The sequence below is a fragment of the Podarcis liolepis genome (assembly GCF_965112155.1).
Source record: "Podarcis liolepis genome assembly, chromosome: 4".
In the NCBI taxonomy this organism is placed as follows: domain Eukaryota; kingdom Metazoa; phylum Chordata; class Lepidosauria; order Squamata; family Lacertidae; genus Podarcis; species Podarcis liolepis.
In genome coordinates this window covers 104,462,861-104,477,726 of record NC_139558.1, presented here as the reverse complement: position 1 = coordinate 104,477,726, position 14,866 = coordinate 104,462,861, and the positions used below count along the sequence as shown (strand labels likewise).

General features: G+C 46.9%; 3 protein-coding genes and 1 long non-coding RNA gene across 7 annotated transcripts in view; 1 reads left to right on the top strand and 3 right to left on the bottom strand.

The window, feature by feature from the left end:
* The window catches only part of LOC310705492, a 110,864-nt gene that overhangs the window by 23,922 nt on the left and 72,076 nt on the right, over nucleotides 1-14,866 (bottom strand). The window lies entirely within an intron of this gene.
* Nucleotides 2,868-8,509, bottom strand: RPS11 (ribosomal protein S11). The gene is made up of 5 exons (XM_083500071.1): nucleotides 8,378-8,509; nucleotides 6,698-6,829; nucleotides 5,730-5,805; nucleotides 3,647-3,776; nucleotides 2,868-3,044 (listed from the first exon to the last, which is right to left on the bottom strand). The coding sequence occupies exons 1-5, from the start codon at nucleotides 8,390-8,392 to the stop codon at nucleotides 2,921-2,923; spliced, it is 477 nt and encodes a 158-aa protein (XP_083356197.1). The 5' UTR covers nucleotides 8,393-8,509; the 3' UTR covers nucleotides 2,868-2,920.
* Nucleotides 8,634-14,866, top strand: part of LOC310705282 (olfactory receptor 51G2-like) — a 59,959-nt gene continuing 53,726 nt past the window's right edge. For 2 of the 4 annotated variants that reach the window (XM_083499898.1, XM_083499897.1), the window contains exons 1-2: nucleotides 8,649-9,165; nucleotides 10,645-10,708. The gene's annotated coding sequence lies outside the window, so the exon portion shown is untranslated. Of the gene's footprint in view, nucleotides 9,166-10,644; nucleotides 10,730-14,866 lie in introns of all 4 variants that reach the window. The other 2 variants (XM_083499895.1, XM_083499896.1) reach the window with 2 other exon arrangements.
* Nucleotides 11,588-14,866, bottom strand: part of LOC310705796 (olfactory receptor 52P1-like) — a gene marked incomplete at its 3' end in the record, with an annotated part of 141,753 nt that continues 138,474 nt past the window's right edge. Inside the window, exon 2 of the mRNA XM_083500617.1 lies at nucleotides 11,588-14,811. Coding sequence (XP_083356743.1) covers nucleotides 11,588-12,601 — 1,014 coding nt within the window. The 5' untranslated portion in view covers nucleotides 12,602-14,811. The remainder of the gene's footprint in view (nucleotides 14,812-14,866) is intronic.

Here is a 14,866-nt window from a genome sequence, read left to right as displayed (position 1 = left end):
AGAAACCTCCAAGGAAGGAGAGTCCACCACCTCCCAAGGGAGACCTTTCCCTGCCCAACTGCTCTTAGATGTCCCTCAAGGCAGCGGATTCTGAGTTCTAGCCCTGCTGAAACCATTGCACTGGCTGCCAAGGAGGAACCAAGCGAAGTTCAAAATAAATAAACCCCATTCTCATCATAAATGAGTAATACCTTCTTATGCACGCTTATGCACGCAACAAAAGTATGCCATTTCCCTTTGCAGAAATGCTTAATTGCTAATTCAATGGACTGAAAATGGTTGTTCTTATTATGTTTAGGGAAGCTTTTAATGTTTGATGGACTATTGTATTTTAATATTTTGTTGGAAGTCGCCCAGTGTGGCTGGGGAACGCAGCCAGATGGGTGGGGTATAAATTATTATTATTATTATTATTATTATTATTATTATTATTATTACTACTACCACTACCGATCAGGTGAGTGTTCTCCTTTCGAAAGACGCAAGTGGAATCTCCACGGTTGCTAATAGCATAACGTTGAAAGTGCAGGGAAATATGGGGAGCCCTAGAGCATCTGCTTGGCATGCAGAATGTCCCAGGGTCAACCCCTGACATCTCCTGCAAGGGCTGGACGAAATCCCTGCCTGAAGCTCTGGGGAGCTGCTGCCAGTCAGTGTAGACCAGGGGTCCTCAAACTATGTCCCACGGGTCGAATCCAGCTCATATGGGTCGTGAATCTGGCCTTCACAGTCATTTCAGAACCCACCAAGTGTCCGAGGCTGAAAGCATCTCACTGCCCCCTCATTCAGTCCCTGCATTGTGCTGAGGTAAACGCTACCGGCGTGGTGGCAGCTCTACCAATGAAAGGCCAGGGGGGTTCGCTCAGGGACGGGGAAGTGTTGTCTTTTGGCTTGAAGAGTGAAGTTCAGATTGGTGGAGGAAGGCAGACTTGGGACGATATGGTTTCATTACGTAGACGTTTACTTTAAAGGTGGGAGAAGGAAGTATAGTCCTATTTCTGTGAGTGGCGCAGGGGTCTTTCCACTCATGTGGTTTACATGCTCTGAAAGTTGGGATCCATTTTGTTATTTTAATTTTAAAGGGATGGAGTGGATCCGGATATTGACCATCTTGTTAGCCTGGGGTCAGCAACCTTTTTCAGCCGTGAGGCGGTCCACCATCCCTCAGACCATGTGGGGGGCCAGACTATATTTTTTTGGCGGGATGAACCAATTCCTATACCCCACAAATAACTTTGTGGAAGTGAATTGCAGAGACCAAGCAAAGTTCCCTCTTTGCACATTAGTCTCCTTGTTGCCCCATTTTAAAAGCTTGTATCGAGACATGTTATGATAGTACACCAAAAAACTGACCCACTTTTTAGCTCCTGGCCTACCCACAGGGCACACGCCTTCCCTGTGATGGGGCTCGCTGCCGATGGACCAACACACACCATGCTCAAACCTGTTACAAGGTGGAAGGGCAAGGCACACTGCTTATGTTCTTGCTCTGCTCAATATTGTTTTGGTGGCAGGTGCACCTCTTTACCCTGACCTTTCGACTCACGAGATGCCTATTTTCAGGATCCACACTACGGTCACTGCAATCGGGTTCAACCATTTCTATTTTTTTTACTTGCCCTGGGACCTGCTAGTGATGGGCAGGAAATAAACACTCCATTATGGTTTTAAGGCAGCTGTATCCCACCCCATAACTTTTAGATGAAAGGTAGACTATGAAACTTAGAATAACAAGCTTCTGCTTCCTAAGTTTTCATGATTCTGTGTTTGCCTGCCACTGCTTCCAATTGGCTGCAGGAGTGTCCTGCAGCCGACTGGAAGCTACGGAAGATGTTTGGCTTCCGAAAATCATTTGAAAACCGCAACACTCACTTCTGGGTTTTGATCTTTCGGGAGCAGACTTGTTCGGGAGCCAAGGCATTTGTGATCCAAGCTACAGCTTTGCTATGTGGCTAGTCACCAGGTGAGAACGAATGCTGGTTGCTTGTTGTGGCTCGCCTGAAATCATGTGTGCTCTTGAACCAGTTCTAGCTGTTTATGTCTAACATGGAATGACAGATATGTGGTCAATGAACATTTCTTTGTTGAGTGGCATCTCACTGCGCTACAATCCTTAGGAAGCCCCAGCATGATGCCAGTCCCTTTCCAAACTCTGATTATTCTTCATTCAGTTAGGTTTGCAATGCTTGTTTTCCCCCAGTATTAGTGCTGTAGTTAAGGAAACACTATTCTAAGCCGTTTTACCCAGGCAAGAAGAACAGTCTCCAGATGTTCTATAAGAAACACAAGCGGCATTTTTAAAAAATGTTTCTTAAAAATCCAATCAACTCCCCTGCTGGTGGGTTAGATATGACCAGCAAACCCCCTTTTGCCCTTCAAAACATAACCACCAGGCAGCCTTACTTTCAAGTAATGCAGATGAAACACAGGGGCATTTATCCAGGCCATAGCAACAGATGAGCATGGTTCCTTTTAACTCTGAAACCCTATGCTAAAAAAGAAAATAACTAGGTCAACAGGACAATCATCTACGCAGATTTCTTGTAAGGCAGCAAAGGTGCAGATTATTTTCAGTGTCACTAGAAATGAAAGGAGATGCTGCCTGCCTAACTTGCTGTCCTCCTTTAGAATTAACTTCCACCATGAAGATTTCCCACTTTAGGCACAATGCTCAGTTGCTATGCCTACTGGCACTCGATTTACTAAGGGCACCCTTATTTGTTTCTAGGCATGCCTTACTGAGTTCTCTTTCCACAGAACGAATTCTGGCAGCAGCAGATGATACAAGCAGATGGGATGTGCCACAAGGGAGCTGTGTCCCCTACCCCCCAAAAAAACCTCCTTCCCCAGAAGTAACAAAATCAAAGGTCTTTACAAAAGGTTTATTTGAGCATCCCAAGGAGAGCCATGAGGAGCCACTTTAGAACTTTTGGAACTGCTTCTTGGTGCCGGCAGCCTTGGTCACCTTGAGGACGTTGAACCGGACCGTCTTGCTGAGAGGACGGCACTCGCCCACAGTCACAATATCCCCAATCTGCACATCCCTGGAAACATGAGAAAGTAACAACAACTTTAGGGCAGGGATGTAGGAGAGAGCGTACTGAGGGAAAGAAGGGCTTGTTATTTTTTTTGACAGAATGCAAACTAAGCCTGAAGGAACATGAAAAGACCAATAAATAAATAAATAAATAGTGGCAGATGTGTTGATGAATAGCTTATATGATCCCTAAAACAAAAATAAATAGAATGCCAACTCAGGTGACAAAAAACAACAACCACCCTCCAACCGAGCAAGCTTTATGGTTCAGTGACTGCCAGACTGGCATTTTCAGCAGCCTCTCATTCACCAGAGAGGGCTAGGAAGACCATCGTGAGTTTGTACATCATCACCAACATGCTTGCTAGACCAACCACAAACCCAGTTACAAAAAGTTCTCTGTTATTTGAACTAAAAGAGGGCTACAAATATACAGGGGCAAAAATAACCGGTGCTGTTCTTTGTGTGTTGTAATTATTTTATCTGTGTCAGCTTATACAGCACGAAGCAGGAACTGATCTGCAAACCTTATGCAAGACCTGAAGGAACCAGATAAAACAGTATCTGCGCAAGGTCGGGGATGGCAGCTAGAGACCCGCACCCTCTCACCTGAAGCAAGGGGACAGGTGCACAGACATGTTCTTGTGCCGTTTCTCAAAGCGGTTGTACTTGCGAATGTAGTGCAAGTAGTCCCTGCGGATCACAATAGTGCGCTGCATCTTCATCTTGGTGACCACGCCTGAGGGATGGAGGGAGAATGGAAGACGAATGAGACACTCGCTCGGCCTGCCTCTGTCCCCCACCCCCTCACCTCTCATGAGTTCCCCCAGGGATGCCTGTGTGTGAGTGGTGGGATGGCAGAGGCACAAAATGCCACACAAACACCAATAATGTGCATTTAGGAGGTTCAATTCAGATGCAGCAGACCTAAAGATAAGGAAAGCACGTCTGCTCCTCAGTCCATTCAAGCACCATCAGTTCAGCCACAAGGCAATTTCATCAGAACCCTGTTCACCATGGGGGCTCAGCAGACCATCGTGAGAAAAACATCACCTGCAGCTTGAGAACTGTTGGGAACAGATGTGCAGCACCTCTGGGCTATTGGCAGCAAAATATGGCTCTGCCACACAGCTCTATGGGGGAACGCTCCAAATAATCATTCAAGTGATCTGTTACTAGCCTACAACTTTTCACATGGAATCAAACCAATGAGGAACTTGGGGGACCTTTCAGATGTTGCTGGACTCCCAACACCAATCAGCCTCAGCCAGCATGGCCCATGGGCAGGGATCATGGGAACTGTGGTCCAACAGTATCTGGAGGGCCAAAGGCTCTTCACCTCTGCTTTAAGACTCAATCTAGCTTCCTGGTTACAATAAGGTAGTCAAAAGTAACAAGTTTGACCAGTAAACCCCAATAAAGTCCCAATTGCTTCATTTCCCAATATGGGTCTAGATGTCAAAAGAACATTGGGACAATGGCCACCCCAAAATCTCTGATTACAGGATGCTGGGGTCTGTTTCTGAACAGGGAGGCTGCCCTACCGTGCATCAAACACATTTCCTATCCAATCTCAGCCCATTTTGACCAATTGTCCCTGCGAAACATTTCCTTAACCCAAGAATTAGCAAACACTCATTCCATCAGGCATTTGTGAGCTTTACGGATTTTACTGTTTTGCTGTTCGTTTAGGCAGTTGTACAGCTTTTAAACTCTATCCATCTTAATGCAGAGTTAAGTTGCATGCTACTTAGGGTGCTTTCTTGTAGAAATCTGGTTTATAAATCCTGAAAACAAAAGGAAAGGGGTTACACCCAAGGCATAAGGATCTTCACTTGACCTGCATGAACTCCCTGCTCTGGCCTGGGAGTCTGGGAAGAAGTTGCTGCCTTGAAGACAGCATTACCATGTGGCAGTAAAGTGGCACCTGTCATCATTGCTGATCAGATGCAATGTCTCTTGCTGGAGCAGATGGGAGTGGTCCATCCACACTGGGAGGGCCACAGGCACCCAAGGTTTCCTTTTCCATGTGGGATTTTTAAATGTACACTTGATTTACCGTACCATCACTGCAATATGAGTGTGTACTTCATGCTGCTTCAAAACTCACCTTCTGTATTGTTTTTAACTGCTTTTATTGAACAAATGCACCTCTACAAAGCACACAAAGGCTTATTGGTGCGCTGGAAAAATTCAATGCACAGATCACTGTTAAACTTCTCGATGGCTCACAAATGGTGTCATAGATAGATGCAGGAAACAAAAGAATTTCCAGGAAGCAAATCCACCACAGGGCACAAGAGAAACCGTATTTTTCGCCCTATAGGACGCACCGGCCCATAGGACGCACCTATATTTGGGGGGGGGGGTAAAGGGGGGGAATTATTTCCCCCCATCAGGCGGGGGGCTGGGGCGGGGGAAGCCCGAGCTTCCCCCGACCCCAGAGCAATGCCGGAGCCGCACCGGGCTCCGGAGGGTTGCACAGAGCTTCCTGAAGCCTGGAGAGCAAGAGGGGCGGTGTGCACCGACCCCTCTCGCTCTCCAGGCTTCAGTGAAAGCCTGTATTCGCCCCATAGGACACACACACATTTCCCCTTCATTTTTGGAGGGGAAAAAGTGCGTCCTATAGGGCGAAAAATACAGTAAGTGTCCACATCTTGTACTGTTAGCTTTAAACAGCACCTCCTCCTACCTGATAAAATGCGGCCCCGAATCGACACATTGCCAGTGAAAGGACATTTTTTGTCAATGTATGTGCCTTCAATGGCCTGGATGCAAAGAGAGAGTTATCAGAACACAACCAAGGAAGGAAACAACACAAGCACAATGAAGGGCCCCCTTTCTCCTCATACAATTACAGCAATAGCCCTCCCTGTTAAGACCTCTCCCCATTTCTTTCCCAGCCAGAGACAATCAGAAAGGAGGGCTGCTTCTCAGCCTGCCTCCTAATGCAGTCCTGTTCTCAGCTTGACTTCAGCTGATGATGGGAATGAAATTATCACCGAAGGGGTAAAACCTACATCTGGGCTACTACTTCAGCCCGGAAGTATGTGTGTGTATCTACACTGATCTTACATCATAGAAACTTTCTGCAAAACCCGCCCCCACAAATCCTTGTTTAGAGAAAAGGATCATGGATGAAAAGGCCAAGCAAGAACCTTTCTCTCTGATGCATTTCCTGCACCTAACAGTAATGTATCTCTTGGAAGTAGGCACATCCCATTATGTGGATGCTGCCGATAGCAGTCCAGCCCAGAGACAGAAAGGTCTGCCACCTTGATGATAAAATCATATCCTAGATGCAAGAGGCTGCTGTATGAAGAATTAGCCAGGCCTCTTGCTTTTATGCACATGAGCTGACGTCAGTAAGGTCCTCTTGGACACTCTCGTCAAAGCCCCTTCACCATTGGGGCTTGGAAGACCATCGTGAGAATGTACATCATACGTCAGCAAAGGGAAACTATCTTACTGTTTAAACATTTGGCCTAATGACTCCACCACATATAGTAATTATTTTGAGCATACAGGTTTGTACTCAAGTTTCCACAAGGGAAAGTATAAAAGCGGAAATGTAGTCTACCTTTGTGTATAATTTTACAAACTTCACAGGGCTTAACAAGCACCCTCCCATTGGCCCAAACTGCCTTCTAAGCTCAATACCTCTTTGGGGGTCTTGAAGCCCAGACCAATGTTCTTGTAGTAGCGGGGGAGTTTCTCTTTGCCAGTCTCTCCCAAGAGCACACGTTTTTTGTTCTGGAAGATTGTGGGCTGCTTCTGATACGCCCTCTCAGTCTGCATGTGAGAAAAAAGGAATAAATGAGTTTAGAAAGGAAGAACATAGACTAGATTGTCATCTGTTAAGGGTCATTGCAGATGAGCAGCTTCTGTGGGTCTTGCAGAGTCCACAGGCTGCTTCTTTGGCTCTTCTGTCTGGTAGGATACACTAGATTATGGATACACTAGATTATGGACAGGGTGCTGAACTGCACCACAACAAACACTCTTATAACATTGTATACTAAATGGACTAGCTGGCTGCTTTGGGAAGCGGTCTTGGCTAAAAAGTAAGCTGTAGAAGCTTTAACTCCCTTTAACAGAAAAATTGGGCCACCAGGCCTATAGGAGCTAAGAGGATGGTTGTTTCGTATGTTGAAAAGCATATTTGGGGCGGGTGCTTGCAAGATGGAATGGAGCAGCCTAGAAATGGGCCATGGTTCACCCTGCTCCATGTGAATATTAGAAGCAGTGTGACCCCAAGTTTGAGCATCTTAGGAAACTGTTCCCAGAAGCAAGAGGGGCGAGGTGCCAATAGGAAGGCAGCACATGCAAGCTGGGCCTCAACTACCTTAGGAAGGCACAGCAATTAATTTGCTGTTGCAGAGAATAGTCACCAGCAAAGCTGCAGTCCTCTAGCGATGGAAAGGAGCGGCTGAGCCTAAGCAGGCACTCTTTCTTCCTCTGGCCCTGGGAAGGCCTCTCCCCCCCCCCTTTGCCAGCTGCTTTGAATGGGTGAGGGCAAATTCATGGAGGAGAGGGCCATTGGGTGCCTTCTACAGTTTGAGGTAGGGCAGCCCTTGTGCTCCTGCTTGCTGCCTTCCCCTAATGGGCAGCTAATGGGAACCAGGCAAAGGGTCTTCTCAGTAGTGGCACCCACCCTGTGGAACGCCCTCCCACCAGATGTCAAAGAGAAGAACTACCAGACTTTTAGAAGACATCTGAAGGCAGCCCTGTTTTAATGTTTTACAGACCTTTTAATGTTTAACAGACCACTGTATTTTAATGCTTTGTTGGAAGCCGCCCAGAGTGGCTGGGGAAGCCTACCCAGATGGGCGGGGTATAATAAATTATTATTATTATTATCATCATCATATCAGCCACCGTGAGAACAGGATGCTGGACCAGGTGATCCCTTTCCGGCCTGATCCAGAACCCCCTTCTCATCCTATTACAGGAAGCACAGGAGGGGAGAGCACGTGTTGTGCCCGATTTCCAGCTCCTCATAATGGGCTGCAGCGCTGCCCCCCCCCGGGCCTGATTCTGCAGCAGGACCCGCCTTCGTCGTGGTCTTAGGAAGGGGGTCAAGGACCGTTTCCTAAGCCTTGCATGGCCGCCTGAGGCAAGCGAGGGCCGGTGGCGAGGCCCTCCTGCTGTTGAGGGAAGAGGCCTCGGAGGCCTCAGGGCGGGAGAAAGCAGGAGCCCCCCCCCACTCACTCAGCCCCCCACCAATTAACCCCTCCTTAAAGTAGACTGGAACCCCCCCCCCAGCCGCCCCCTTCCCCGTTCCTAGGGGACCCGCAGTCTCCCCCCCTGCCACCCCCCGTCACGGGGAGCCGCTCCGACCTGCGTGTCCGCCATCTTGGCCGCGCGAGGCGAAAGGAGGATGCGCGGGGGATGACGGGAAACTTATCGCCGGGAGGGGGCGGGGAGAAGGAGCCGCGGGAAGTGACGTCAGCCGAGCTCCTCTGTCCCGACCATACAGAGAGGCGGGGGGGGGTGGATTAGTAGGCGGAGCGAGCGAGGAGAGAGGCGCCTGTTCGCCCCGACGTCATCGCGTTGAGCGAAGGCGGTTAGGAGGAGCGCTCAGTTTTGCCCCGCCCCCTTCTTCCCTAAGAAGCCGCGGCGGCCATTGCTGTGTGGGGCGCCTGCGCGCGCAGCCCGGTCGCGAGGCGCGGGAAGGCGGAGTGGGGGGAGGGGACAGAAGAACCTGAGGAGAAAAATATTTCTCAAAAAAACCCGTTTAAATGCTGGTGAAGAGAAAAATTTCCCACATTTCCCATCTACTCGTAAAAGGGGTCATAGCAGCCGCTCCTTCATTTATTTTTAGTTATGTATTTTTAGGCGATGCCTTTCCGCCGCTTTGCGTGAGAGGAAAGTGAGGCGTTTCTGTCGCCTCGGTGGGACCTCTGCCCAAAAAAGAGCCCTCCCGCGACTCTCCTGAGGGAAATTTAAATATGTTATTTATATATTAATATTTTTTGGGGGGGGGGGACTCAGGGCAGCTTTGAGCGAACGGAAACGCCACACAGTTAATTTGGCATTGATTTGGAAAACTTCACAAATTTTACCTGGCGAAAGAAAAGAATGAAAACCGCGCGGGTGAAATGCAGCTGTGCTAAAACGCAGAGAAGGTGATGGTTAAAAACAGAATTAAAATGGTGGGGTGGGGGAAATGCAGGTCCTAAAATGAAGACAGAACTAAACTCTCTCTTCGCCAGCCTGTTGCTCTCGCTGTTGCCAAGTCAGCACTTTAAAAACCCCCAATGCTACGTGCTTATTTTATTTAGCTCATGACATTTATGCATTTATCGATTGGGGGAAAAATTGCCAGCACCTCAAAGCAGTTCACAAAATCAAACCAAAAAGCCTAATAAAAGAATTAGCAAAAACAAAACTTTTTTTCAAAATATTGGCAGGAGTTTAAATGTTTGTTTTATTTAGTTCATAAATTTTATATACCACTTGATTGTAACAAGCAAACCTCAAAGCAGTTTACAAAAACACCCCGTAAGAATATTGCTAAAAACCATTAAAACTTTTAAAAAAAGAAACGTAAATTGAAAAAGGCTGAAGTGGGTTTACAGTGGTACCTCAAGTTAAGTACTTAATCCGTTCCAGAGGTCCATTCTTAACCTGAAACTGTTCTTAACCTGAAGCACCACTTTAGCTAATGGGGCCTCCTGCTGCCTCGGCGCTGCCTGAGCATGATTTCTGTTCTCATCCTGAAGCAAAGTTCTTAACCCGAGGTAGTATTTCTGGGTTAGCGGAGTCTGTAACCTGAAGTGTATGTAACCCGAGGTACCACTATTGTTTTTGGAGGGAGCCTGGATGCAACGTTGGCTCCCAGGTGCCCATAATCTCAGAGGTCAGGATGTCCCAGCTGCCTTCGTCCAGCTGCCAGCGCATCTGTAGGCTCCGGTGAAGGAGACTTTTAAGTATTTTACGGTCTTTTCGAAATGCATCCCCGTGGAACTTACCTGCTATGTAAGCGTTTTAAAATAAAACTTTTGAAAAGATAACAATAGACGAGAAGCAAAATATTTAAACTTGCACCAGCTTTCAAAACATCTGGGCAGGCTCGTCCAGACAAAAATGTTTTTAGCAGAAAGTCGAAAAGAATACAGCGTGGTTGTCTTGAAACTTCTGTGACAATACTAGAGGGGGAGATTATGCTTTCTCCTTGGAAGCATGTAGTCCAGCAACCCCAGGAGCATGTGGCCATTCATTTGTTTGGAAATCCAACTACGAAAGCTTTTTCCAGGTCTTGTCACCTCCTCAAAAGCTTTTGAACACACAATATTTGATATGTGGTGATGGTGGGAATCCCCTCTATGAATTAGAACCATATGCAGTTTCACCTAACACACATATTTTGCTAAGCGTATTTCCCTGATGTATCTTTGTAATTTATTTTCAGTGATGTATGCATTTGCTCACACACTTTCCCCAGTACATGCATTCTTATACCCATAACTTGGTTGGAGAACTGCATTGCAAAATCTGGAGAAGTGTGAATTTTGAAGGGTGCCTGCTTTTCGGATCTTTTTTTGTGTGAACTGCAAGGTTAGCCTTTAGATGCAAACTGATTCGAATTTCTTCTCTATCCCTAGGCCTAGTGACATATGTCCTGGTATGTGCGCCTGGAGTTGGTGCAGAACGCTGAGTTCGTGAGTGGTGAGTAGGGCCGTTTACCAGGTACATATATCCATGCTAAAGGATCTACACTGGCTGCCTGTTAGTCAGCAAGCCAGTATTAAGGCCTTGTGTGTGTGTAAGCCCTAAACAACTCTGTACAAGTTGTTATTATTGTTATTTATTATCCTCTAAACCACTGTCTCAATTTAAACACAATATAATTAAATACAGGCAAAAACACAATGAAGTTTTGTGGTAAAGATCCATTTATCCAACTGAGAATGTCTGTTGGAACAAAAATGTATTCAGTCATTTTCAGAATGTGCAGATAGCAGGTACCTTTTGTTACCTTCGAAAAGTACCCTATTCCACAGACCAAGGACAGCCGTTCTAAAAGCCTTGCTCTGAGTTGAGGCTTTTGAGATCTTTGAAACTTGCAAAAGAAAATCTCTTGCAGACTACAGTGATCTACTGTGTGGATAAGAAATAACTCTCAAGTAACCTGGTCCTGAGCTGCATAAGGACTTGTGTGTTAGGACCAACACCTTGAACTATCTGGAAGATTGCATTCCCCTCCGGTACCTGCTAAAGGGGATTAAGATCAACAAATGGAATTTGACAAGTCTTGTCTTGACCTATGGTAATCATTGTTTGTTTTTCGGGGACACTGGTGGCCCTGGTGTAATAGAATGCACTCCCTGTTGAAATACAAGAGACCCCTTGTGTGTTGGCACCTATCTGCACCTGCCTTCCCTTGATCTCTCAGCCAGTCTCTCCTGCTTTAATTACTGTGTTGTTTTAGTGCACATTTTAATTATGGGGATTTTTAAAATGTTCATATACTTCATAAGAGATATGATTCTGGGTCCAAGACCAAGAGCGACTGGATTTGTGTCCTTTCTTTTTTCTTTTTGGCATTCACTGCCCCACCAGTAAGTGTCCAGATGCGTCACTAGCCTCTATTTTTTTTTTTAAGGAGACATCTTTTCTCCTCAGGAGTAAGCCGACCACCTTGTCACGGATCAGCTTGGTCTTCACACCATAGACGATGGGATTGCAGAAGGGAGGCACCAGAATATAGAAGTTGCCAATGAGGATATGAATGTAGGGGGCCACATTGTGGCCAAAGCGGTGTGTGAGGAAGGAGAAGAGGGCAGGTGTGTAGGCCAAGACAATCACACAGATATGGGAACCACAGGTGTTGAAGGCCTTGGCCTGGGCTTCCCGAGATGGCAGCCTCAGCACGGTCACAATGATCTTTGCATAGGACACACCAATGAACGTTAAATCCAGGCCCACCACCAGCAAGGCCACGGTCAAGCCGTACATGTTGCTGATCACAGTGCCAGCGCAGGCCAGCCTGACGATGCCCATGTGCTCACAGTAGGTGTGGGGGACCACATTGGTTCGGCAGTAAGGCAGCCTGCTGGCAAGGATGGGGAATGGGGCAGTCAGAATGGCCCCCCTGGCAACCGCCAGGCAGCCAATTTTCACGATGGCAGGATTTGTGAGGATGGCCGCATAGCGCAGCGGTTGGCAGATGGCCATGTAGCGGTCAAAGGCCATGGCCAACAAAATGGCCGACTCGATGATGGACAGCGCATGGATGGAGAACATCTGTGTCAAGCAAGCTTCAAAGCGAATCTCTCGTGAGCCGAACCAGAAGAGGCAAAGCATTTTGGGCACAACGGAGGTAGATCCAGCCAGGTCAATGACAGCCAGCATGCAGAGGAATAAGTACATGGGCTCATGCAAGGTCTCTTCCACCCAGATGACGAACATGATGGTGCAGTTCCCCAACACAGTCACCACGTAGATGAAGCAGAGGGGGATGGCCAGCCAGACGTGGGCCGCCTCCAGCCCTGGGATCCCCAGCAGGAGGAAGATTGAAGGGTGGAGGGTGCCATTGTAAGCGCCGCCAAAGGCAGACATATTAGACTGGAGGGGCCTTGGGACTCCTCCTATGGCCTGTGCAAAGGAGAAGCTTCTTGTTAATCTGGAGGTGGAGGAGGCAGGCAACAGTTAAAGGGCATGTTCTGCATCCAGCAAAATTTCACACCACCATTTTGAGGTCTTGTTTCCACCAGCAGGTATAAATTAGCCTGGTTGCTCAACCCCATTCCTGCTGGCAGGAAGAAATACAAGCTTTCAGCATGGCCTAATGGTGAAGGTTGGCAGCGATACAACAGTCGAAAATTTAAGTATTGGGTAACAGCACTCAGGAGTGTGATAGATACTCAGAGCCAATACTCAGATATAGTGTGCCTGGCTGCCTACATTTAAAGGACGCTAACGTTAACTGAGCATTCAGCGATATTTTCTTCATTTAGTCAAGTAGCAAAATGTGCATAGTTATCTCAGCCAACCCTCCCCCAGCTGCTTCTGCTGTCTCCTGCCTAGTTCTTCCTCACTAGTTGTTCCTGCATTGCAGGGGGTTGGACTAGATGACCCTTGGGATCCCTTCTAACTCTATGATTCTGTGAAACTCTTCAGCCTGAAAAATTTGCACCTTCTTACTCTGCTGGTATAACAGTAGCAACTGGCGATAAGGCTCTTGAGGCCTTTAGCAGCTGGATACCCGGCAAAAGTTCACAGATGCAGCTTTACCCAACTGGATATGTAAATAGTGAGGACCCATAGTCCAGTTGCTGGGCCCAGGAGTTCAAATCCCCACCTGGCCATGAAACATACTGGGCGATCTCGGACAAGTCTCAGCCTCAGCTACCTCACAGGGTTGATGTGAGGGTGAAATGGGGAGATGAGAACCAGGTTCACCACCGTGAGCTCCTTGAAATAAAAGGTAGTATATAAATATAAGAAATACTGCAAGTAAATAAATAAATATGCAGGAAGTCCCAGGCTCAATTCCTAACAGCATCTCCAGTTAAAGGCGTCAGGTAGCAAGAGACAGGAGAGACGTTTGGGAGATTCTGACATGAGATACATCAAAAAAAGAAGTCTCACCCGCTTTGCTTCATCTGCTTTGCCTGTCTATTCCTGGCTTGTTTCTGATGTGATGCTCTACCCTGTGGAATTATCTAGGGGTGTGTGCATGTGGAGAAAGTTAAACAACAAGAAAATCCCTTGTGGATTTTGCACAGGTAATCTGTGGGCTAGATGTCAGATTCATATTGCCAGCTTCTACAGAATCCATTTGCCTAATACATTATGACATGACATGTCTCTTTTGGGCATATCAGTTATGTGTTGAAAGCTCCCTCATGCTTTTCCTTGGAGAGTACAGTATGCATAAGAATTAAGAATAGGGCCACCTATCCAAGGAAATCCAAATCCATCGGGGTCAGGCAAGGGTGTGTCCTTGCGCCTACTTTATTTAACTTCTATATCAACTCGTTAGTAGGAAATGTAGAGAAAGAAAATGCCCATCCCCCCAAATTGGCTGGTACGCCCCTCCCGGTCCTTTTATATGCGGATGACACAGTTTTAATTTCTTTTTCTTGTGTTGGATTAAGAAAACTTCTGAGATCTTTTACCAAATACTGCAGCACCAAACAACTAACAATTAACTACAACAAATCCAAAGTCATGGTGTTCTCTAAAAAAAGGAGGAGGCACAAATGGAGAATAGACAATCGCTCAATAGAACAGGTAGCAACCTTTAAATACCTGGGTGTAACCTTCCAGGAAAGGGGCTCCTGGCGCTCTCAGATTAATAATACTATTGCAAATGCAGAAAGATCTGCCAAAGCGTTAATAAGATTCTTCTATGGGAAAGGGGGCCAATACATACCGGCAGCCTCCCAGGTCTTTGCTGCCAAAATACTATCACAATTGTTATATGGATCCCAGATCTGCAGCTTTAAAAACCTTACTCTCCTAGAGGCATTCCAAACCAAGTTTTTCCGCTGCCTGCTGGGGATACCCTCTTGCGTATCCAACATAGCGGTCCGTTTGGAGGTTGGGCAGATCCCTATCAGTACTCGGATATGGATATTGAAGATTCATTATTGGCTAAAGCTTATTTTCTTCCCGGTTGGGCTGGCACCTTTAACCCTATTAGATAACTACCAATCTAAATGGAAAGCTACACTGCTGGAAAAGCTCAAAGGCTTGGGGATCCCTCTACAGACCCTGATAGCGACAGGCTTCGAGAAAGCTAGGACTACAATTCACCAGCATATCTGGGACATAGAATTACAATGCCACATGAGCGAAATGATCAAACACCCAGCAATA